The sequence below is a fragment of the Mustela putorius genome, unplaced genomic scaffold (assembly GCF_011764305.1).
Source record: "Mustela putorius furo isolate JIRA1106 unplaced genomic scaffold, ASM1176430v1.1 tig00003858_pilon_pilon_pilon, whole genome shotgun sequence".
Lineage (NCBI taxonomy): Eukaryota > Metazoa > Chordata > Mammalia > Carnivora > Mustelidae > Mustela > Mustela putorius.
The window spans coordinates 38,712,453-38,733,122 of record NW_025422010.1 but is presented as its reverse complement, the minus strand read 5'-3'; the positions used below and the strand labels follow the sequence as shown (position 1 = coordinate 38,733,122).

The window sequence follows — 20,670 nt, the reverse complement described above, 5'->3', positions numbered from 1 at the left end:
TTAGAACAGAGTGTGAGGAGAAGAAAGTGCCAGCCTGGCGGCCCCCCCACTTCTCCTGGGACACCATCAGTTTTACCGCTTGCCATGTTTCACTTAGAACTGCGAGTTTGTTTTTCACACTCAGGCCTTGTAAGTTCCTTCAGAACAAGGACTTCTCACTCCTGGCTCTTGTCCTCATGGTCTTGTTCAGACTGGTGGACGTTGGCTAGGTGACCCCTAACTGGCTATAGTTGATTAACTAGCCTTTCCTATCACTCCAAACTTGAACTCCAGCCAGGAATCTATCCTTCAGATATCTGACATCATGGGATATTTGGTAAGAAAGTTTAATCCCTATCCACAATGTTCAAAAAATCTAGGGCAGGATGGGTCTCCAACATCATACGACAAGCTTTGATTGCTTTCAGCAGAGGTTCTGACTGGTTCTTTGAATCAGCCATTGGCTTTATGTTCAGGTGTAATGTATTCTGAACAGTAACCCAGTAAATCAGTCTCAAATCCTGCGCCAAACATTCTTCCCAGATTCAGACAAAAGGCAGAAGTTTGGTTAGAATTTTCTCAATGATTCTCTGTCCAGTTTGTGTGAGCAAAGACCCCCCAAATACTATTAAACTCCTTAGTGATGTGAACCAGATGGAAAATAAAACAAAAGAATTCACAACTCATGTTAGACTGAATTGAATGTCTTTAATTTCACACAATGAATAACATATGAATAGGATTAACTTTTTTTTTTTAATAGTTAAGTGCTCTATACTGTGCTAACCTGATCTGGTAGCGAAAAAGACTGAGCTTTCTTTTAGAAAAAATGTTTAAAACCCAACATCTAAGACCATGGAGGAGCATGACAGTAAAGCATGCCAGATGTATCTACGCCTCAAATAACAGCAAGTCCGTGTTCATTTTAAATGTACAAAAATGCTTTATGAATAAAAACTGTTACAAAAAGAACATTTCAAACAATGTACAATTTTCTTGCCTCTATATTCAATAAAATACAAATACATTTTTTGTTCTAAAATATGTTTACATACAATCAAAGTAGAACATGCAAATTACACTTTAAAAAAGGCTTTTAAAAACCACTTATGAATACAAACTAAAAATTAGCCAGCACGACTTATAAGACAATCTTGTGCCCCATTTTTTTCTTTTGAAATATATATATACATATTTAACACATCATGTGCATTTATTATTATTTAAGAAATAGATTTTTTAAAAAAGGAAGAAAAGAAAGACACCAACCTAGGTTGGAACTGCTCTTCAGTGTTGACCGGTGGCAGCTCTTCTCAATCCTTCCCCCCTGTAGTGTTTATTATACCTGGGGAAGTGGTAATCGATATCCAGGAAGTTTCTTCCTTGGTTGATATGTGCTTCTAAGACTGTTCCCCAAATGACCGAGTCCCACGGGAGGGAAGACTCATCAGTGGGGCAAACTCTCCAAGAAACAAGAGGCAGAGGGAGCCTTGTATTGTGGAAAGAAACTTTAAAAAACACCAAGAAAATGCTACGGTATATTACAGTTTGAGTTTCTAGGCACTGTGATGACATTATCTGTAAGCTCTGGCATTTGGACCATTGTGATACTAGAGGGTAGTGTTGAGAATAATGTCTATATTTATCTACTCTTACATGATGAAAAGGACTGAAAATCCCGCAATGTAACACTTAAATGGCTTCTGAGGCATTTCGGCTTCTGCCACCCCGTCTCTCTCCATGCTACAGTTGGCATTTAAAGGCTTTGGAAATATATGTATAGACTTCAGACAGTTCCCAGGTAAATCTTCCTAGTGGTAGGGGAAAAATATTCTCCAAAAACTCATTGTCTGAATATCGTTGGGTCATAAGCTGTAGGAGTGGGATTTTTCTCCAAAAGTACTAAACCCAAATCCTTTATGATCTGCATGTAGTACATCACCTGATACTATAATTCTGTCACCACTTGCTTATCATATTTATAGAGCCAGCAATGTGCAGAGCACAAATTCCGGCTGCCATGGAACATGGCCTCCCACTCCGGACAGTAGCCAAGTTAACATGCTAATCCTCTGTCAGCCCTTAGTCACCTACTCTGGGCTGTCAGTGGTTGTTGAGTCCCGGTCCTGCCAAGTCACAACCCAGCCCCTGACATGCTCTCCTTTCTTTTGACCTATCTTCCCTGGGTTGTAGCCAGAGCCATGCTATTTGAGGAAGTCAGACTTCTGGATCTTTCATCTGAGATGAGGGGTTGAAAAGCAAGTGGCTCCTCAGCCACTAAGGAGGGTAGATCAGAAGACCCATCATCACCTAGAAGGAGGCTTCTGCATCTCAGTTTATCCTCTGCTCACCCCTAATCAGACTCTCTATAAGTGGGTTCACGCTTGCTTGCTGAAGGAAAGGATTCCAGAAAAACAAAACAAAACAAGAGATTTCTAATGAAATAATTTGTGGAGGTGTTTATGGAGTCCTATACATCCCAAAGGACATCTTCCCTAAATAAAAATGCAGCCCCAGAAGGCAGTGTTGACTGGCTAGAGATGCCTCGGTCCAGGTCAAGATTGCTGGGGCTCTCATCCTGGGTCTGCAGCAAATGAGAGGTGAAACTAGACTGGCCCAGTGTTGAGCCTGGACAGGAGAGGTGAGGCTAATGGGAAGGCGTTCGAGAATAAGGAGAAGGTTGTACCAGTGAGAGGAGTTAAGTTAATGGAAGGTAGAAGAAAAAGGGAAAGGTCACGTGACATGGAAGGGGCGCTGGGCAGGGGAGAGAGGAGGTTGCCAGGTGCTGGGACTTGCTTCCACCTTCCATGGGTTTATTCAGCATGTCTCACCCTGGCTCCTCTGCAGTTTTCTAATCTATTTTTAGGGTCCTAAGTATGGAGGATTTGTATTTAAGTCACATGACAACTGTAGAACTGAGTTTATGTATAAGTGAGAAGCCTGCTGTATCCCTCCAGGAATGCCTTACCTTGGTCTGGAAATTCTAATGCCTCCTTAACTTTTCTGAAATTCCTCTCCAACTAGAGGTTAATGTCAATTAGGGGTGGGGGTCCTTCTTTAAGAAGTTTAGAGAGGGGCCAGCCCATTCTCGTCTGCAGGAAGGTTTAGTCTGCTCACAGTCTTGGTGGGGGAAATGCCTGGAAGAAGGGTAAAAGCAAGAATGAAGGAAATGATTTTTCAAAGCCTGACAGGAGAGAAATCCCTTTATGGTTTAATTGGAATGAAAATGGTCGCTCTTTCATGGCAACGGTGGGGTGAGCGGGGCTAATTTAAATCTTCCTCTCCGGTGACTTTAGAACCACTCAGACATGGCTTAGGAATGACAAATTGAAAGTGGCTGGTTTGATTTTGCTGTTCAACTTGTGTGAAATGCCAAAGGTCCACCTAGGTCACAAACGGAGTATCTATGATATAAGCTTTAAAGTACAGGAGAATGCATCCCTTTAAACTTACATATTACTAGGATTAAATGTGACTGACCTAGTGGGGAGCAAATGATGTTAAGTCCAAGGTGACGGGGCAGAATAGGATGGCTCTGTGGGTAATTTCACCCAATTGTTGGTGCCATGACAGAGCAGTGATGTTCGCAAGCATATAAACTTGGGATTTTTTAAAATTTACTCCCATAGATATCCCATCCCTTATTCTCCTGTGTTCCCAACAAAAATCCATCTCTCTCTAAGGAAATAGTGTTGTGTTTTGAAGTGATAATACAATTTCCAGCCAGTCCCAAGTTCCTGTAAAGAATCTTAATTTGGAGGTAAACCAGATATTCTAATTCCTATTAGAAAATTGAATTCTGTCTCTCAGTGTCTCTCTTTTTATAATCTACCATGCCAGGTGTTTGATGTCTTGGGGAAGGTAAGGGGAGGAGGAAGGGAGGAAATCGAAAATACTTATTTGAAATTTCCACATCTGACTTTTAGAAAACATCTACGGCGATGGAATAACTTCATATTCATTCTGAGTCTTCTTAACATGTTTCACTTGAGCTGTGGAAATGGGTGTTAGAGATGGAATATCTGTCCACGCTAAACCGATGGCTAGAGTACAACTTGGATGAGAAATGTACAGTTGAAATTGACCATTTAAAAGACGATTTGTCACACACAGTTTGCATCCATGCAGACTGATAGATTTATAATTACATTATGTACAAAAATGTTTTAGTTTATTAAGGCAACCACAATTTGGATACTTTGTCCAAGGTGGCTTGATACAATTGGAGTGGTGATACCCTTTGAGCATTTTCTTTTCTTTCTTTCTTTTTTTTCCAGATAAGAACACTTAATCCCATTTGCTTTTAAGAAATAATTACCAAGAGATAATGGACTTATTCTATTGTCTTGTTGTTTCCTTTTTTCAATGACTTATGATAGTTACTTGTATGAAAATTCACATACCAAGGCATTGCTAGACATTTGTCTTTCTGGTGGGTCTGGGGTTTCAATTTTTGGTGATTTGTCAGTTATTCCATTTGCTATGGGTTATTAAAACCATTTTATTCTGCCTATTCTCTGCTGATATGTTTTAAGTATAAAAATAACCTGGTTGACACCCCGGCCAACATATCCTCGGCTGCTCTAAATCACTTATTAAAAAGGCTCTATCAATACTGAGTATCTCTGTCTCACAATGATTGGGATTCAAAGCCAAGTTCCTTGGGACAGCATGCCAAGGGTGAACATTACAACACACATAAAGTTTACATTATTTAGGTGTGTACCAAGGAAAAGAAGGCAACAAGTAAGTTAATGAAAAGGTATATGGAAATACAACAGGCAAAGGAAAACTAGGAACCGACTACGCTAAGTATCAGTGTGTGGTACAGAGGAGACATACAGAAGGATCTGGATCCACGTCTAAGGTTGCCTATCACTAGCATTCCACCTTCTGATGACGAATCCATCTGGGAAACTGTATGGTTAATGGAAAGATTCAGGTCACCTGAAGATGATGTTGGTGCCCCGAAGCCTAGCCGAGCTTGGAAAAACCAAAATAAAAGTAAAAACCAAGTAAATGGAAATGGGTTACAACAAAGCCAGTCGAGAAATTTGCAGCTTTTCTCCCCTTGGAATGTTTCCTAATTGAGGGTGCTTCCCTTTCAATTTTCCTGGCCAGCAAATGCAATGGAATCAGAGACGCACCTTGGATGCAGGAGGTCGGGTGGCTGTCGGAGAGCACCACCGGCTTTCTGCTCCTCCATGGGTCTTCTGCTCGCCTGCAAAGGATCTAGCCATACTGAAGTGCCGCGTGGTTTGCAACTGCTGTGAAGCACAGACAAGCTTCTTTTGAAGGCGTCCCCCTGCTTTGCTTTCCCAAGAGCTACTGATGGCTCCACCCCGTCATCGGGCGCGATTCTGCCTGCCCAGCTTCTGGAGAGAAGGGCATCGGTGTCCCTGCAGCGTGGGATTCTGCCCCCACCCCGGCTCACTGCACTTCCAATGTGTCAGTTCCCCCAGCCCCAGGTTCAGACGCCCAGACCCACCCTAGGGAAGGCCATCACTCTCACTCCCTCGGGACTTCCTCTGCCTTTTGGCCTTCACCTCCTCTTCCTGGGGCAGGGGCTGCTGCGGGGGCGGCTGCTGCAGGGGCTGAGCAGGAGGCTGAGGTTTGTGTTTCCTCTTCCCTCCTCCTCGGGGGGTCTTGGGCAGGGGTGGGGGAGGCGGGGGCGGCGGCGGAGGCGGGGGCGGGAGGGGCGGCGGGGGCGGCGGGGGCAGGGGCGGCGCCTCCCGGGCCATGTGGATGACCGCCTCGATGGTGGCCATGATGGTGTCTTGAGTGGCCGCTGGCTCCAAGACGAGCGGGCTGAGGCTCGGCTTCTGCCCCCTCTTGCTGGGAAGGTCGATGCATTTTTCCAGCACCGGCATTTGGTCTCTGGAGTCCTCGTCGAACTGCGTGGGCTGCTTTCGCGGACGCCCTCTCCTCTTCTTGACGAAGTTGTTGCCTGTCTTTGATTGTCTCTGCAGCCGCTTGGCCTTTAGGATCTTGTTCACGTGGTCCAGGTTCTTCTTGGTGGACAGGATCTTGGAGTAGTTGCACATCTTGCGCACCTCGCACTGGATGGCCTCGATCTCCCGCCGCTTGAATCGCTTCTTCAGGGAGGAGCTGGCTGCAGGAGGGGAAGAGAGAAGGTTGAGCACCAGAGGCAAGCCGCCCGAAACCCCGCCTGTGTAGGGACGACTGGCACTGTACTTGGCCGTGACGACCCTGGAAAAGCAATGCTATGGATGTGACCCGGTATCTCTTCTTCCTTTCTCTTTATGGAAACTGAAAATAATAAAAATAGTAAGTATCTTCTGTGTACACGGCATTCCTTCTATACCATTTCCATCTTCACAATAATTCTGTGAAATACCCTTGTTGCTGTTTTTGAGACTTAGAAACTGAAGCTCACACCTTGTAGGAAACTCTGCCCTGGCGGTCAAGGTCAGACTTGGTGTTCCCATGACCTTTCCCTATTAAAACTTTTTTTTTTTTTTTTTTTTTATTCAGCCCTGTGACATTTGATCTGACGGAATTTAGGATTAGGTTATGCTTTCTTTTTTTGTAGATGCTGGATGCAAAAAATGACAAATAGTCCTTTATAAAAAGCAATCTGGATCATTCATTCCTACTACCAACCTCACAAAAGACACACCTTGACCTTGACACACCTTGTACAGGAACCCCCTTACCTCTAATCCTCTTCTACTGACAGAAAGGGGGATTATTTTCCAGGACACTCTACCTGAGATGACACCATTTCTCTAACTTTTGCCCCCAGTGTTCTGGATTTGTCAAGTTGCCTGAAGTGTCCCACTGACTGAACGACTAACCAATTCATCCTCTGGAAACCTTGAGGGAAATCAGCCAGATGTTTCTGAGTCATTCACACTCCCCATACTGGGCTGTCGGTTGTCTGCAAAGAGTTCTTTTCATGTCTTGCTGGCCAGATGCACCTGTACTCTTGGAGTCAAACTTCTAGTCTCCAGAAGTCTGGTATTGCCACCACTAACCAGCCTTCGGAACCCCTTCCCCTGCAAGTTCAGACACTGTGAAGTGTGAATGGCTTCAAGACGTAGCGGACCTTTCCTCCTTTAGGTCATTCTTTCTCCCTGTGCTGTTCCTGAGCACGCATGTACATGCAAGTACAACCATGTGTGTACCCACACACATGCGTGTGCACTCACACATACTCTGCTGCCCTGTCTCCACACTGGCCCCTCCCTTTTTATGAACCCAAGAGGTGTGTCCTCACTTAGTTTTTTTTGCTGCTGTGATATACCCTAAATACTCAACTCCAAGGATGCCCATGGAGAAGACGCCGACCCTTACTAAACATTACTGAGACCGAAAGGAAATGTGTTTATTCTGGCATCATGGTTTGCTGTGTTATTCTAGGTTTTTTTCAACCAGTAGAGAGGCGGAGTAAATTATCTTGAGGGAAATGAGGAATAAAAATGCTGAAAACATGGATACCACTCTCGCTTATTCTGGGGCACTCCCACTTTATTCCTTTCCCTGCTTCATTCCCTTTCTCTCTCATGCTGTGCCTGACACAGAATTCCAAGAGGGGATCATTTGAAGTTATTTACACCACTGGCTTTATGGAGTGGGAAGCTCTAAGTCCCACAGGACAGGTCAAAATGTTACTGCTTTCGGCCCAAGGTCGTTGTAAGACTTACTGAGCAACGAATAACTACTGAACAATCTTTAAAATAAGTTATAAAGATCAAAATAGAACAAAGCCAGAGTGAGCTTCTGAGTATAAAAATAAATTGTTTGTAGTTGGTGTTGTGAAAGGAAAAAGGTTGCTCAATTGTAGGTTCTCGGATGTGGAGGCAAATTTTTGTCCATCTTTATGTCCCTCACACAGCGTGGCATGGTGCCTTGCCCATGGGCGTCGTTTAAAAATTGTCTTCGGACTGATGAATCACACTAATCATTGCTGCCTTAGAATCACAGGCTTCTCTAGAAGAGATCTAGTTTGGATTTTAAAGCAACCACTGCAAACAGAGCGATAGAAAGAGCTCGCAAGCCTCCAGGTCCCAGCCAGGCAATCTACCTTCTCCGCCCAGTTGGGGAGTAACAGAATCAGTCGGAGGTTCTCCACACACCTCACGCATTCTTCCCATTACAGATGGCATCTGCAATTTACCTTTTTATCAGTTTATCTCATCTTTGGGGAAGAAAGTGCTATGGAATATATCATATAGCATACAGGTAAAAAGTAAAAACATTTTTAGGCAATTACCTGGCAATATTCCAGCTGAATAAACCTGGAAAACTCTATGAGCTGCGGGTCACTGGGGATCAACACAAGCACTGGCTTGTCTCTCGCTGTGTTTTCTTTTTAGCATGAAGTGGCAAAAACAAACAAACAAAACCTAGTAGATAATACCGTATTCAGTAATTTATTCTGTGCTGTATATATTTTATTAAGCCCTTGCATTGAAAAGTGATTATGAAATCAGTTGATTCTGAGTAGTGTAAACGTACCAAACAGTACTAAAAATATCATTAGCAACTCCTTTGCACCCACCATTCACTTTGAACAAATGTTAACTTTCACCATATATGCATTATTTTTTTAAGGAAAGAAAATACAGCTTTAGCTCAATCAGTGTCCTTTCTCCTTTCCTTTCCTTTCCTTCCCCTCCTCTTTCCTTCCCACGCTTGTATTTATACTTTTACTGCATATGCATGAACCCATATTAGGAAAAATGACCAGGCTGAAACTACCTAACCCTGGTGATGCTGTAAGGAAGTGGGGACCCTTGCACACTGTTGGTGGGAGTGGAAACTCAGACCATCATATCAGAGAGCAGCTGGGCAGTGACCACTAGCACCGAAGATGGGCATGCTTAATGCCCCAGAGATTGTGTTCAGGCTGCCTCCTTTACTCATTTGTAGCAGGAGGCTGAGGATGTATAACGATGTTCCTTGAAGCTCAGAAGACTGAAAACAATCTAAATGTTAAAGGTGTAATTAATCAGTTGTGATACAGTCAAACAATAGAATATTATACATCTGTCAAAAGGAAAAAGCTACACATAATATATTAGTGTGGTTAAATCTAAAAAAAAAGTTGGATAACAAAAGTGAATAAAAGTACTTGTAAATATACTATTTATAAAATTATAAAAACAAACAGATCCCTTGGATTTTTATTTCATTTTCAATGTCCAGGTGCAGAGGTTTAAAGTAAATACAATGCTGAAGCTCAATTTTGAGTTAAAGGCTAGCTGGCTGAGATTTCATTCTTCCCTCTCTCCAAAGCTACCCCATGACCCTTTAGTAAGCCTCTGGTGGAGTGCTGTCTAGTACAAGTTTCTGCAGTCGTGGCAATATTCTATATCTGTGCTGTCCTATTTGGTAGCCCCTAACCACATGTGGCTACTAAGCCCCTGAAATGTGGCTGATGTGACAGAGAAACTGCATTTTTAATTTAACTTGTATCTAAATAGCTCCACGTGGCTAGTGGTTACCATACGGGGCAGCTCAGCTCTTGTTCCCACACCACGAAATAAGGAGGTACACTGGGTTCATTCAAGAAAACACAGACTGCGGGGAATTCTGGGCACACCACCTGGGGGATTTCACAAATAAAATGCAAGGAAAGAAAGGCAGGGAAGGGGGTGAAACTGTACATTAAAAGAGACTTAAGAGATAAAAGGATCACATTTTGCTTCCAGTTTAAACAAACTGTCAAAAGAGATCATATTTCATGAGTTCATGGAATTCTGAATACTGTCTGGGCATTTCATGATATTATTTAACCACTGTTTATTTTCTTAGGTGTTTGGTAATTGCGTTATGATAATTTTTTAAAGTACTCATCTTTTAGGAATATTTGCTGAACTATTTATAGGTACAGTCACACGGTATCATCTGGGATCAGCTTCGGAATAACAAGGAAGGGAGGAGGTGAGTAGAAGCATTGACGAAGTAAGATTGAAGTGATATTGTTGAGCCTAAGTGATGGGCACACAGAGGTTTATTATGCTATTCTGCTTACTTTGGCATATACTCGATAATTCCATAATACGTAGTTAAAAACCTATACATGGTAAGTGCCAATAAAATATCTTTCTTATAATCTTGGGACAGTAGAGTGCAGGGGTTCTATTTAAGCTAAATCATTTTTGAAGGGTAAGGAATGTCCTCAGTGAAAGGCATACATCATCTCCCTAGAAAATTCCTACTGGTAGCTACCCTCCTGGCTTAATGGGATGGGAGAAGGAATGAGTGCTCTGGGTTTTACGCTAAGATGAAATGACTAAACATATCAGGACCCAGTTTCCATGATGCCATCAGATGTGAAGACTTAATATCCCTCTTTCTTTTTGACATTAGAAGCATTGGAGGAAGGGGTTCATATTTACTGGACATCTGAATATTATTTTTGTCCCTGCATGCACAACCCAAATATTTCAGTTGGGGTTTGTTCCCCCTGCGTGTGAACCACAGCAGAATGCAGGGCGGTGGGAAGGACTCTTCAGGGGCAGGTGGAAATCCTGAACAAGGACGGATCTTTTAGCCCCTCTGGATCTCTCTTTCTTCATCTATTGCATTGGACAGTTAGACAGATGCTCTCAAAATTCCCTTCTAGATTTAATGATTGCTGTTATTCTTTCCTATTCTCATTATCCATTGCCTTTCCAAATGTGAGGTGGCTTTCTACAACATTTACTCCCTCTAATGATTTTGAAATCCTAGTGGTGGGGGAGTGGGGCGGGGACTTTGGACTTGGCAGGGTTTGATATTCACAAATCTTTCTTCTTATTGCTTATGATTTCATTGTCCCTCTAAATGTTTTCAGATTTTTCTCTCTTCAAATTGTTTCATTATTAGACAGTAATTTCTGGGCTCTTGCAGCAAAGATTGATTCCATATTTGCTCTCCTTCTTATAATGGATCCATATCTCGACTGTTCTTTGTTAGTTTTAAAAAATAATTATGAGTGGCCAAGGCACAATGAAAATTCATGTCTTCATAACTCTGCAAAGCAAATCATCTTCTAGACCTTTCTCTGTCTTTAAAATTGTCATGCAAATGGTTGACTTGGTTTTGGGCCCAGATCTAGCTTTTCTATCTTTCTGCTCCCATTATCGGAGGATTGGCTCATCGGCATTGTGGATTTTGTCACATCTTTTATGATAATCAGAGACTGGACTTAGCCCTGTGTTTTGTGCTCTGACTTTGCAGATGGAGGACAGGGACCGTGCGCAAGATAAAAGCCCACAAGGCTTCATTACACAGAAGGTTGCCCCCAGATAGATGCTACTGGTTTGGAGACTACTTTGTCCACATGCAAGACACACCCTAGTTTAGGAAGTTCTGGGTGCATCAGGGGGAGTAAATTCATCTCTTGATTCATTAGGATGTTTCTTGCTGTTTAAATATCCCTACGGGGAGGTGGGGTAATCGTTGGGACGAAAGCCCTCTCTTTCCTTAACACTCCCAGAGTCCCCAGCACAGGCTTTTTCACACAGTCCTCCACGATCTGCTATACACTACGTGCTCAGCAAATACAAGCTCAAGGGAATTCACGCATTTAATGTTCTCCCATGAAATCGAGCATTTTGGAGGGAACTTTGTACTTAACTCAGTAATGATCTCTTGTTTTCCTAATGCTGCCTTTTATTTTTTAATGGGATGTATGAAGCAACTTGCCTTGGCATGCGCACGTTATTCCTTTTTCCTTAGAATTTAAATTAACCTTCTACGATCCGATCCTGGCCTTAAAGCCTCTTTTTTAAAAGAAGATGGCAAGTTGCCTCTGCTGCCAAGGCATCTGCAAGGCCGGGCACATCTGAGTTGCTCTTGGTCACCAGCAGAGTGCTATAGTACCGCTTTCCAATTTCAGAGCTGTAATTTAGAATTAAGGGTTAGCAGATGTGGGAGATTCGTCTCGATAGAAAGGTGCTTCCATTCTGTTTTTAAAGGCATCTTAATACAGGCTGGGGTTTCTCTGGAAACATGACTAACTTGTTCAAAGCACAGTCCCTGCTTGATTCTCTGAGGACAGCTTCCTAATAAACTCAGGGGTTTGTTGTGAGGTAACTTCCTGTCTGGGCTGCAATGGCTTGGGGGACCCCGGTTTGGTTGTGCTTATTTCACATTCTCCTGGGGACAAGCGATTGCTGGTGGCGAAGTGGGCCTTTTGGGTGATGGCGAAAGGAAGTGTGGGGTGTTGCATTTTACATGGGGAGCTCGGAAGAGGCAAGGACCACCAGGGTGCCCCCCTCACCCCCAGATTCTCTGGGAGGCAGTACGGGCACGAGGGATCCAGGAACTAGCCTCACAGTCCACAGCCTCTGTGCCTTTCCAGCTCTGACCACCTCTTCCTTTAGCTACTTCCTTAGTGTGCTGTACATTCCCCATGGAGGAGACTCTACCAGGCCACGAGAAAAATATAGGAATAGTTTTATTTATATTATTTATATTTTATCTAAAAAATAAGAACTAAGCATCCTAATGCATAATATTTGGAGCAACTGTGATGGCCTTACGCGAGCTATAAATGAGATGATGTATCACCCGTCAGAGTTGGCAGAAGGGACCCATGAGAAGGAGAGGCCACGTTCATTCAAAGGGTCGACAGGCATTCCATCGGTTTATTACTTTTGGGGTGTTGTCACGTCCTATATTCAAAATGCTACAGTAGGTCAGCCCTCCTCGTTCATTTTAGGAAATCAAGGTCTTTGAAAAGAAAAAAACAAAAACAAAATCTTTGAAATAAGATCAGGAATATCCATGAAGTAAGTTATATGCCATGCAGAGTTTTACTGATTTCCCTTAGCAAACTGTATAAGAATTGCCATTTTCAGAGATGAATTTTGGCAATTTCTGGTATAAAAAGACAACGGTTCTAAATGTTCTCACCTTTTCTGAGCTGTCAATGGGCTGTCAGTAAAAAACACAAACAGAAACTTAATGTCTCGTTAGGGTAAAATGGGCAAGAACGTAACTGCTTTTCTGAAGAATCTCAATACTTGAGACAGCATTTTTGAAAGCTGATTGAAAATGTTTCCACTGTTTGGCAATTTTGTTGCTGAAACGATATATCGTAACCTATAAAATCCCTAAAATCTGCAAATTAAGAAATCTCGTAAACAGTTAACTTTCAAATGAAGAGTTTCGGAGATCTGAACTCATTAAAAAATGCAATGCCTTTTGATATGCCAGACCATCTGATTGTTAAGGAAGCTGGTTAGCCAGATTTCAACAACAACCTTTGCTTAATTGATGTAGGAGATTAAAAAAAAAAAAAGTATCCTGATTTAAGCTAAATGATGTACTTTCTCCTGTTGGATGTATGTTTATGTGAGATATCCTTTTAACCTACAACATCTACTAACAAATATTGAAACAAACAGACTTTGGAATCAGAGCTTATATTGCTTTATCCTAAGTGTTTAAAAAAAAAAAAAACACCCAAGGTTTTCAAAAAGTATTCAAACTCATTAAATTGGCCATCCTGAAATATTATTAGAAATATTAAAAGGAGTGTAAAATTTTGATGACAGTGAAAATATTTTTGTTTCATGAATAATACAAAATGAAACGAATTTTAAAATCATTTTAACGATATGATTTCAGAGGTATCTCAACCTTTTAAAGTTTATATTTTCAAAGATGAGCGCATACATTCTGAATACGTATTTACATGGGGGAACTGTTCAAAATGATGTTACTGATATCGCCACATGATCAAATACTGGGGCTGCTTTGAAGTTGTCCTTTCTCTTTCTAAACTCCTGAAGCGTTTGTTCACTCAGTATTTAATTCTGGAGGATCTTAACTTTCTATGAGTGTGCGGCATAGGAAGCCTTCAAGCTTCTTGAAGACAGGCGCTGTGTGCTCTCCATTCTCTAACGGAGAGCGCAGTGCCTTTCTCACAGCGGATGCTTGCTTCAGATTTCTTGCCGGATTATTTCACATCATAAGTTCCTGGAGACCAAAGCCTGGATATCATTAATCTTTATATTCCCTAGAGCCGCTTTAATTGAATCCCATGTAATTCTGTGGCCATCGGAAGAGCATCTCCTCCGTGGAGAGCTTCTACAATGGGACTTGAGGCCGATCTCCCATCTTCGGTTAGGTAGTCCTGAGGTCCTGCCGCCCAGGCTGACTTGTCTGACCCCAGGGGAATAATGCCAGTCATCTCAGGAGCTGAGTTTTGGGGGAACCACTTGTGGTTTTGGACAGATAAAGGTGGTCGTAACTTGTTTCCAGAGAGAACCAGCTGCTAGCCTTCCGGCTAGCAGAGAGCCCTCCGGGAGGTCACTGGGACTCGGGACTTGGGGGGCCTGAGAGGGTCGGGTGATGGGAGGGAGCTCAGAGATCAGCAGAGGTGACTGTCCCTGTCTCTAAGGTGCACTGGGCATATTGACCCCAGAGGGGTCCACAGAGGAGTCCTTCAGAGCTGGGAGTCTTTCTGGGGGGTGATACTTATTAGGGCTACTGTGGCTTCCTGGGCTGTTGGCACAAAGAGAATTGAGAGTCAGAGTACTTGGAAACAGGCATATGAAGGCCACTGAGGCCTCCTCTGTTCCTTTCAATTAACTTTGGCTTTTGTCTGCTGCCTGTGGCTCAAGCCCCAGCAGACTGACTAGACAAGTTGAGAGGCTGGAGAGAAATGCAGCGAAAGCCAAAAAGTTTGACGCTGCATCTGCTGAGTCTCACAGCACGCCAGGTGGTCACACGGCGGGGGTGGTCGCACCCTCTCAAAGGGCTCTTTATATTTCTTTTTTTCTTTCCTCTCAAACGTGGCATAACTGTATCTTTAACCATAAATACCACCCCTTATATAATACACCAATTATTGTAGCTGTGTGTTCGTACTTGATTGCGAGAGATTTTCTTTTTTAAATTTTGAAAAAAAGAAAGAAAGAAAGAAAGAAAGGAAAAGAAAAACAGGAAAGAACAAAGAGGAATGCACTAAACACGATCTTAAGAAAATGTTCACATGTTTAATATTTAGGCTCAGCTAAAATAAATCCTGTTGACCATACTAGCGTTTGAAGAATTCCACCAAATTGTAGGTAACCCATGCCTTATTTTCTTCCTGGTTTTAATAACTGCATTTGTTTATTTAAATACTCAGGCTGGTTACTTATGACCTGATAGAAAACATATTGCCTGGGACATTATGAGAATAAGGTTCTAGTCTAGACTTTTCACCCCTCAGTTCTGTGCTTCTAGAACTTGACTTCAAGGCAGGACCCTTACTAAATAAATACAATTCTGTTAAACATACAAACAAAAAAACCAAAGCAAACAAACAAAAAAGTCAAACACCTCTAAGTCTTCTCCGTTCCAGGTAAGACCTCTCACTTCCTTCATCTGTGTTTCCAATGTCATGAATTCTAGATTATATTCCATTTTGATCATGTTCCTCTGGAGGTTTTAGCGTCTGCCAAATCTCGTCTTAAATTTTGGTGCCTGGAATTGAACTGATTTTCCAAGTATCAAATGATTATGCAAAAAGATCGAGTTGATTAATTTCTGTGATCAAGGCACTATGCTTCCGTTAATGAGTGCTATATAAAAAATAAATAAAACCTGCGAAGTCCTCCCCCCTCCCCTGCCCAGCAACATCACACTGTTGGCTCATATTAAATAGAAGCTCAATTAACTCCCTTAGATGCTTTCACATAAACTGCCACCAAACCTGGCCATTGCTATGTGGAATTGGTTTTTCAGCTGAAATACAAGCTTTCTATTTAAATCTGCAAAGTTTAATTTTATTGGTTTTAGTCCAGTGTTCTAGTCTGTTATGAAAGTTTTGAATCTTAATGTTGTTTTCTCAAAGACTGCCCAGATTTGTAGAATTTCCAGAGGGTTTGAGTACCCTCAGAGTTAACGACCATCCCTTTAACTCCTTCTAGGCATGAGTCAAGTGACTCAAAATGCATGTTACCGTTTTTCTCTTTATTGAGGTTTTTCAAGAAAAAATGGCAACTTATACCACAAAATATCCCTGTATTCTTTGTAAAAAGAACAAGCAATGTCTACCCACTGCTTGAGACTTTCCCGTATTTTTGTGTCTGGCTGGTTAGCAGATGAGGGATGTGCCGGAGAAACAAGGACTTTGCATGGCCTACAGGTGTGTGCCCAACTCTATTACTTCTGGCAGAGACGCTATTGCATCTGATGTTGGATTGGGGGTGGGGGGAATCTTACATTTTTCTTTTCTCCAGGGGGCAATTCTCCTGCCTTAGTGAGAAAAGAAAAGACAAGGAAAGGAAAAAAGAAAAAGAAAGAAAGAAAGAAAGAAAGGAGAAACCCAAACAATACTCGGTATGTGTCTAGTGCTTTTGAATTTCTGCTGGAATTCATTTTAATCACATACTCCACTAAAAGCCACCGAGGTCTCCTATTTCAATATTAATCTTTTGGGTCCCCTCTATGTTTCTTATATCTCTCTGGCAGCATTTCATATAGTCTGCCCTGTGTTAAGATTATGGGATTAATCTGCATTTCTCTCTCCTTTTAAACTGTGTTTTTTTAAGAACAAGAGCCATGCCTTATCCACTCTTATTCATTCTGGGAAGAAGCACTGACTGAGCCCACTCCGTGCCAGGCTCTGTGCTAGACACTCATTTCTATGCCTCCCTCCCTCCCCCATGTGACCACAGAGCTCAGCTGACTTACTTGAATTGGAATCAATCTACATGACTTGACCTAAACCAACACTTACTGTCTATTTTGTAAAGGCTGTGTGTGAAATATGAAAGGATTTATTGAAGGGGATCCAAATCACTGTAAATTAAATTAGATCTTTACATATTTCAGCTGTTCCCTACTCTCCTCAGAGCACATTAACTATTTGGAGTATCTAAGCTATGACCAAAAACAGGAAAGTACTGAAAAATATAGATTGATACCCAAACCATTGCATAGGTGAAGTGGAGATTCAACGGCCAAAGTAAGTTTGCAGTTTACTGAGAGTCTTTAAGAAAAGCAGCTTGAACATTTAAGCCCACCGACTGATTAAATTTATGGGGCCTCTGAAAAAGGGAGAAACATACATATTACATATTACTTATATTAAAAAATAGGAGTGAGAGAGAGGGACAGAGAGATAGAACATGAATGGTCTTTTCATTGCTGAACATTTGGATCAGAATTACATGGTATATTGTGGGGGAGTGGTCATATGTTTTCTTGGCAAATATCTATACATTCAAGTTCCAAGCGCTATGCCAGTAGTTTTTTTCGTTTCGGTTTGTTTTGTTTTTGATAAGTTTTTGCATTACCTTGCCCCCCCCCCCCCAAATACAAGCTTGGACAGACTCAAGGCAGCAAATACTTCTTCCTCAGTTTAAGATTTGACAATTTAAGAGGAAAAAGCTCATTCATCATCTTTGCCTTTTAGAGACCATAAATTATTGGCTCATATACCATGTGGCTTGGATTCTAGGAAAAGTTAGTATAAACAAACCCGAGTTACAATGCGTGGAGTAAGAGAGTGAGTCATAAACAAAACATAGACATATGCTCTCATATAAATAAGGGCCTGGATCATCAGCTTCCCAAAGTCTGCTTCTCATTAATTACACAACAAAATGAACTTTCCATATGTAAAGCCCAAATCACTTAACTCTGGCAACACACATGAGACAAAGACCAGGACTGTGGCTATTTAGGCGCGAACAAACCTGGATTTCAAAATAAGGACAGTCATCTCAGAATACCGGCAGGTATTAGAGGGCAAGAAAACTCCCCGGAGGCGTGTTTTTGAGCACTGAAACTACACCTAGCCACCCAGGAACACTGCATGAGGCTGGCCGGCATCCCCCGCTGAATCGGAAGGTACTGTGAGGCTCACTCTCTTTTGTTCTGAGCTCCGTCATATTTATGGGGCAAGCCCTGGGTCCAGGCCACACAGGGTGTTCAGGCATTGCTGGGATCAAAGAACAGTTGAAATTCCCTCCAATAGTACCTCCTCTCTGCCTTTTGAAACTGCTCATTGGTAGCAGAAATGTGTGTTTCCTCGTTATTGCATGAAGGCTGTCTGGTCTCCCTTAGTTATCAAGGACACATGGAACAATTGCTGGGGAAGAGGACAGAACAGGTGGAAACCCCGAGAGGGGGCAGGCGGCCGAGTTCCCTCCTTGTGCTCCTTTCAAAAGCAGACCTCGTAAAAACAAACTAACAGAATGAGTTACAAAGGACATTTAAGTAACAGATGTCACATTTTAGGAGTCCGGGGTGGGGGTGGGGCGGGGAGCACAAGACTTTCATTCTGTGCTGGGTTTCGGATCATGCATTTACTCGACATTTACTTGGGTAACATCTACTTTGTATCACACCATAGACCGTCTGGGTGAGACTATCGCAGGTAGCATTTCTGCTGTCTCATGGGACTAAGGGAAAAGGGAAGAAATGGTCATTTTTGAAGCACTCCCCCCAGCCCCCAAACCGTGGGCTGCAGTATTTCACATTTCCTCATTTAATTGTGATCACAACCGCATGAGGACATTACTACCTCTGTTGTACAGATATGAGAACGGGGACCTTGGAGGTTCAATGGTTTCCCCAAGGGCGCCCATCTTAGAAATGATGGACTCAGGATTCAAACAAGAGCTTCCCTATTTGAAAGCCGGTTTCGTACCATATGTCCTCAAGGAAGCCAAGACAATGGGCAGCTAGAGCGGAGTAAGAAAGCCTGGGTTTCCCTCTTGCTTTTCTACTACTGACTGCATCAGAGTGCCATATTTCTCCCAATTTTACAATCTCAAAGGCCTCCACCAAACTCAGTTCCACAGTTAAATAACACAAGATGTCACTATAGGCTACTCGGCTACTTCTGCTCCATGAGGCGTCCCTGGGCATTGTTGTGATCCTGCTACTCTGTCCAGTCCAAATGCCTTTGATGGCTCCCTATAGGGGGCCAGGCTGACCAGGATAATGAGTGAAGTTGGTCAGGACCCTGAAGGAAGATGGGGGCGTGGGGAAGATGGGGAATGAGAAACAAAGGAGCAGATGGCCCATTTAATGGGGGTGGATGTTATTCTGTATCAGTCAATTGATGCCAGTTAGGAACGTGAGCCTAAAGTCACGAGGTAGTCTGAGTTTCAAAAAGCCAAAACTCTTGATGATTAGATAAGTCTTCTGATGTTGACAAATTAGTTTTTTTTTTTAAGAATGTATAACCCCCTGTAGGTCAATCAAAGCACAACTGCAGAGAGCTACTGCCTCATGGTGCCTGGATTGCCATCACTGCCTTTCACAAGGGTCACAGGGCCACATTTTCAAATTGTAGGTACTCCATATTCTGATGCCAAACCTCTCTTTCAGCCTCACTGGCCATCGTCTCCACATACACTCCCATTTCAGAGATGCTGTCAGTCTGCCCCTTCTGTTTGTCTGATTATTGAATTCAATCCATCCCCAGAAAGCTCTCAGCTCTTCTCTTCTTGGGTCATTTTACCGTGTCCCCCATGCTCCCTAGTACCATTTGGTTGGAAATTCATAACTTATCAGTTGCTCAATGATATCTCTGTTAGCATCTGAGATTGTTTTTCAACTTATTCACTTGTTAATATTATTTGGTCATCTCATGTTTTGGACTCAAGCCTTTCCAAATAGCATGAAAGTTTCCCAGGGCAGGGGCTGATCTTATCATTGAAGGTATCAGCGTGGCAGGTACTTAAAAATTATTTGACAATTTGTAACAAAGCCTTATAGAAGTTCCAGGAAGATGAACTGGATACTCTCACGGGTAGTGTGGAGCTTTGACTGTGCTCCAAGATAGGAGTGTTTGGAGCAGGGAGTGAGTATAAAACTTCCAAAGATTGTTAATGGATGTTCTGATCTGAGTCATAACATGACTAAATTACGATTTAACATGATTAAATCATGACATGGCATGACTTCATTCTTGACACGAGAGGGGCCATGACACAGTGATATATTGTTTTGAACATGTGATCGGTGTTTTCATCTGCTGTTTCTTTCTCACCACTGCCTGAAAGGCAGAAATGGCTTCTCCCATTTCAGTGATGGGGAAACTGAGACTCAGAAGTGTCAAGAAGACGCAGTGATTTACCCAAGGGGATGATTAAGTCCTACAGGGCTGTTCAATAACCCTGGCCCATGAATTCCAAATCCACTTTCCACTATCTATCCGTGTGGCGGCCAGAAAGAGTCCAGATTTCCCAATTCCCCCACAGGTAAGATGTACCTCGGTTCATCTCTCTGGGCTCAATTTCCTCATCTCTGTCCCCCATGAAGGGGCTGGCAGAGGGCGCTTCGAGGCTGGTCTAACCTGGTCTTATCTTTTGGACTCCAGTTTGAGCAACAAGACAAGGAGATGCCCCGGGGCGGATGCAGTGGGATTATTCCAGTGGCTTCCAGAGGGCCAGTGCTGTCTGTCTGTCTGTCATGTCTGTCTCATAATCCTTACTGTGCTTTCCCTCACTGCCTCCTTTCTCCTCCCCACCCCCCTCTCTGTCCCCACCCTGCTGTAGACTGACTATAGCCTGCCTGGACCACTAAAGATCATTCTTAATGACAGTCATTACACAGTTCTTCCATGTTGCCCGAGGCCATTTCCACAGCAATGAGCGGGACAGACCTCGCCTCCTTCCTCAACAGCTGAGCACAGTACGCCAACTTCCCTGGAACCAAGAAGTTTTTCAAAAACTCTCCATTAATTACAGGAAACCCAAAGCACGGTCCCCCCCCCCGCCCCCC

The 20,670-nt window shown here is 42.8% G+C and overlaps 1 protein-coding gene across 4 annotated transcripts in view; it reads right to left on the bottom strand.

The window, feature by feature from the left end:
- Positions 1-667: 667 nt before the first annotated feature.
- Positions 668-20,670, bottom strand: part of SETBP1 (SET binding protein 1) — a 362,122-nt gene continuing 342,119 nt past the window's right edge. For all 4 annotated transcript variants that reach the window (XM_045065578.1, XM_045065577.1, XM_045065580.1 and 1 more), the window contains one exon: positions 668-6,091. In XM_045065578.1, the coding sequence (XP_044921513.1) occupies positions 5,469-6,091 (623 nt within the window). In that variant the 3' untranslated portion in view covers positions 668-5,468. The remainder of the gene's footprint in view (positions 6,092-20,670) is intronic.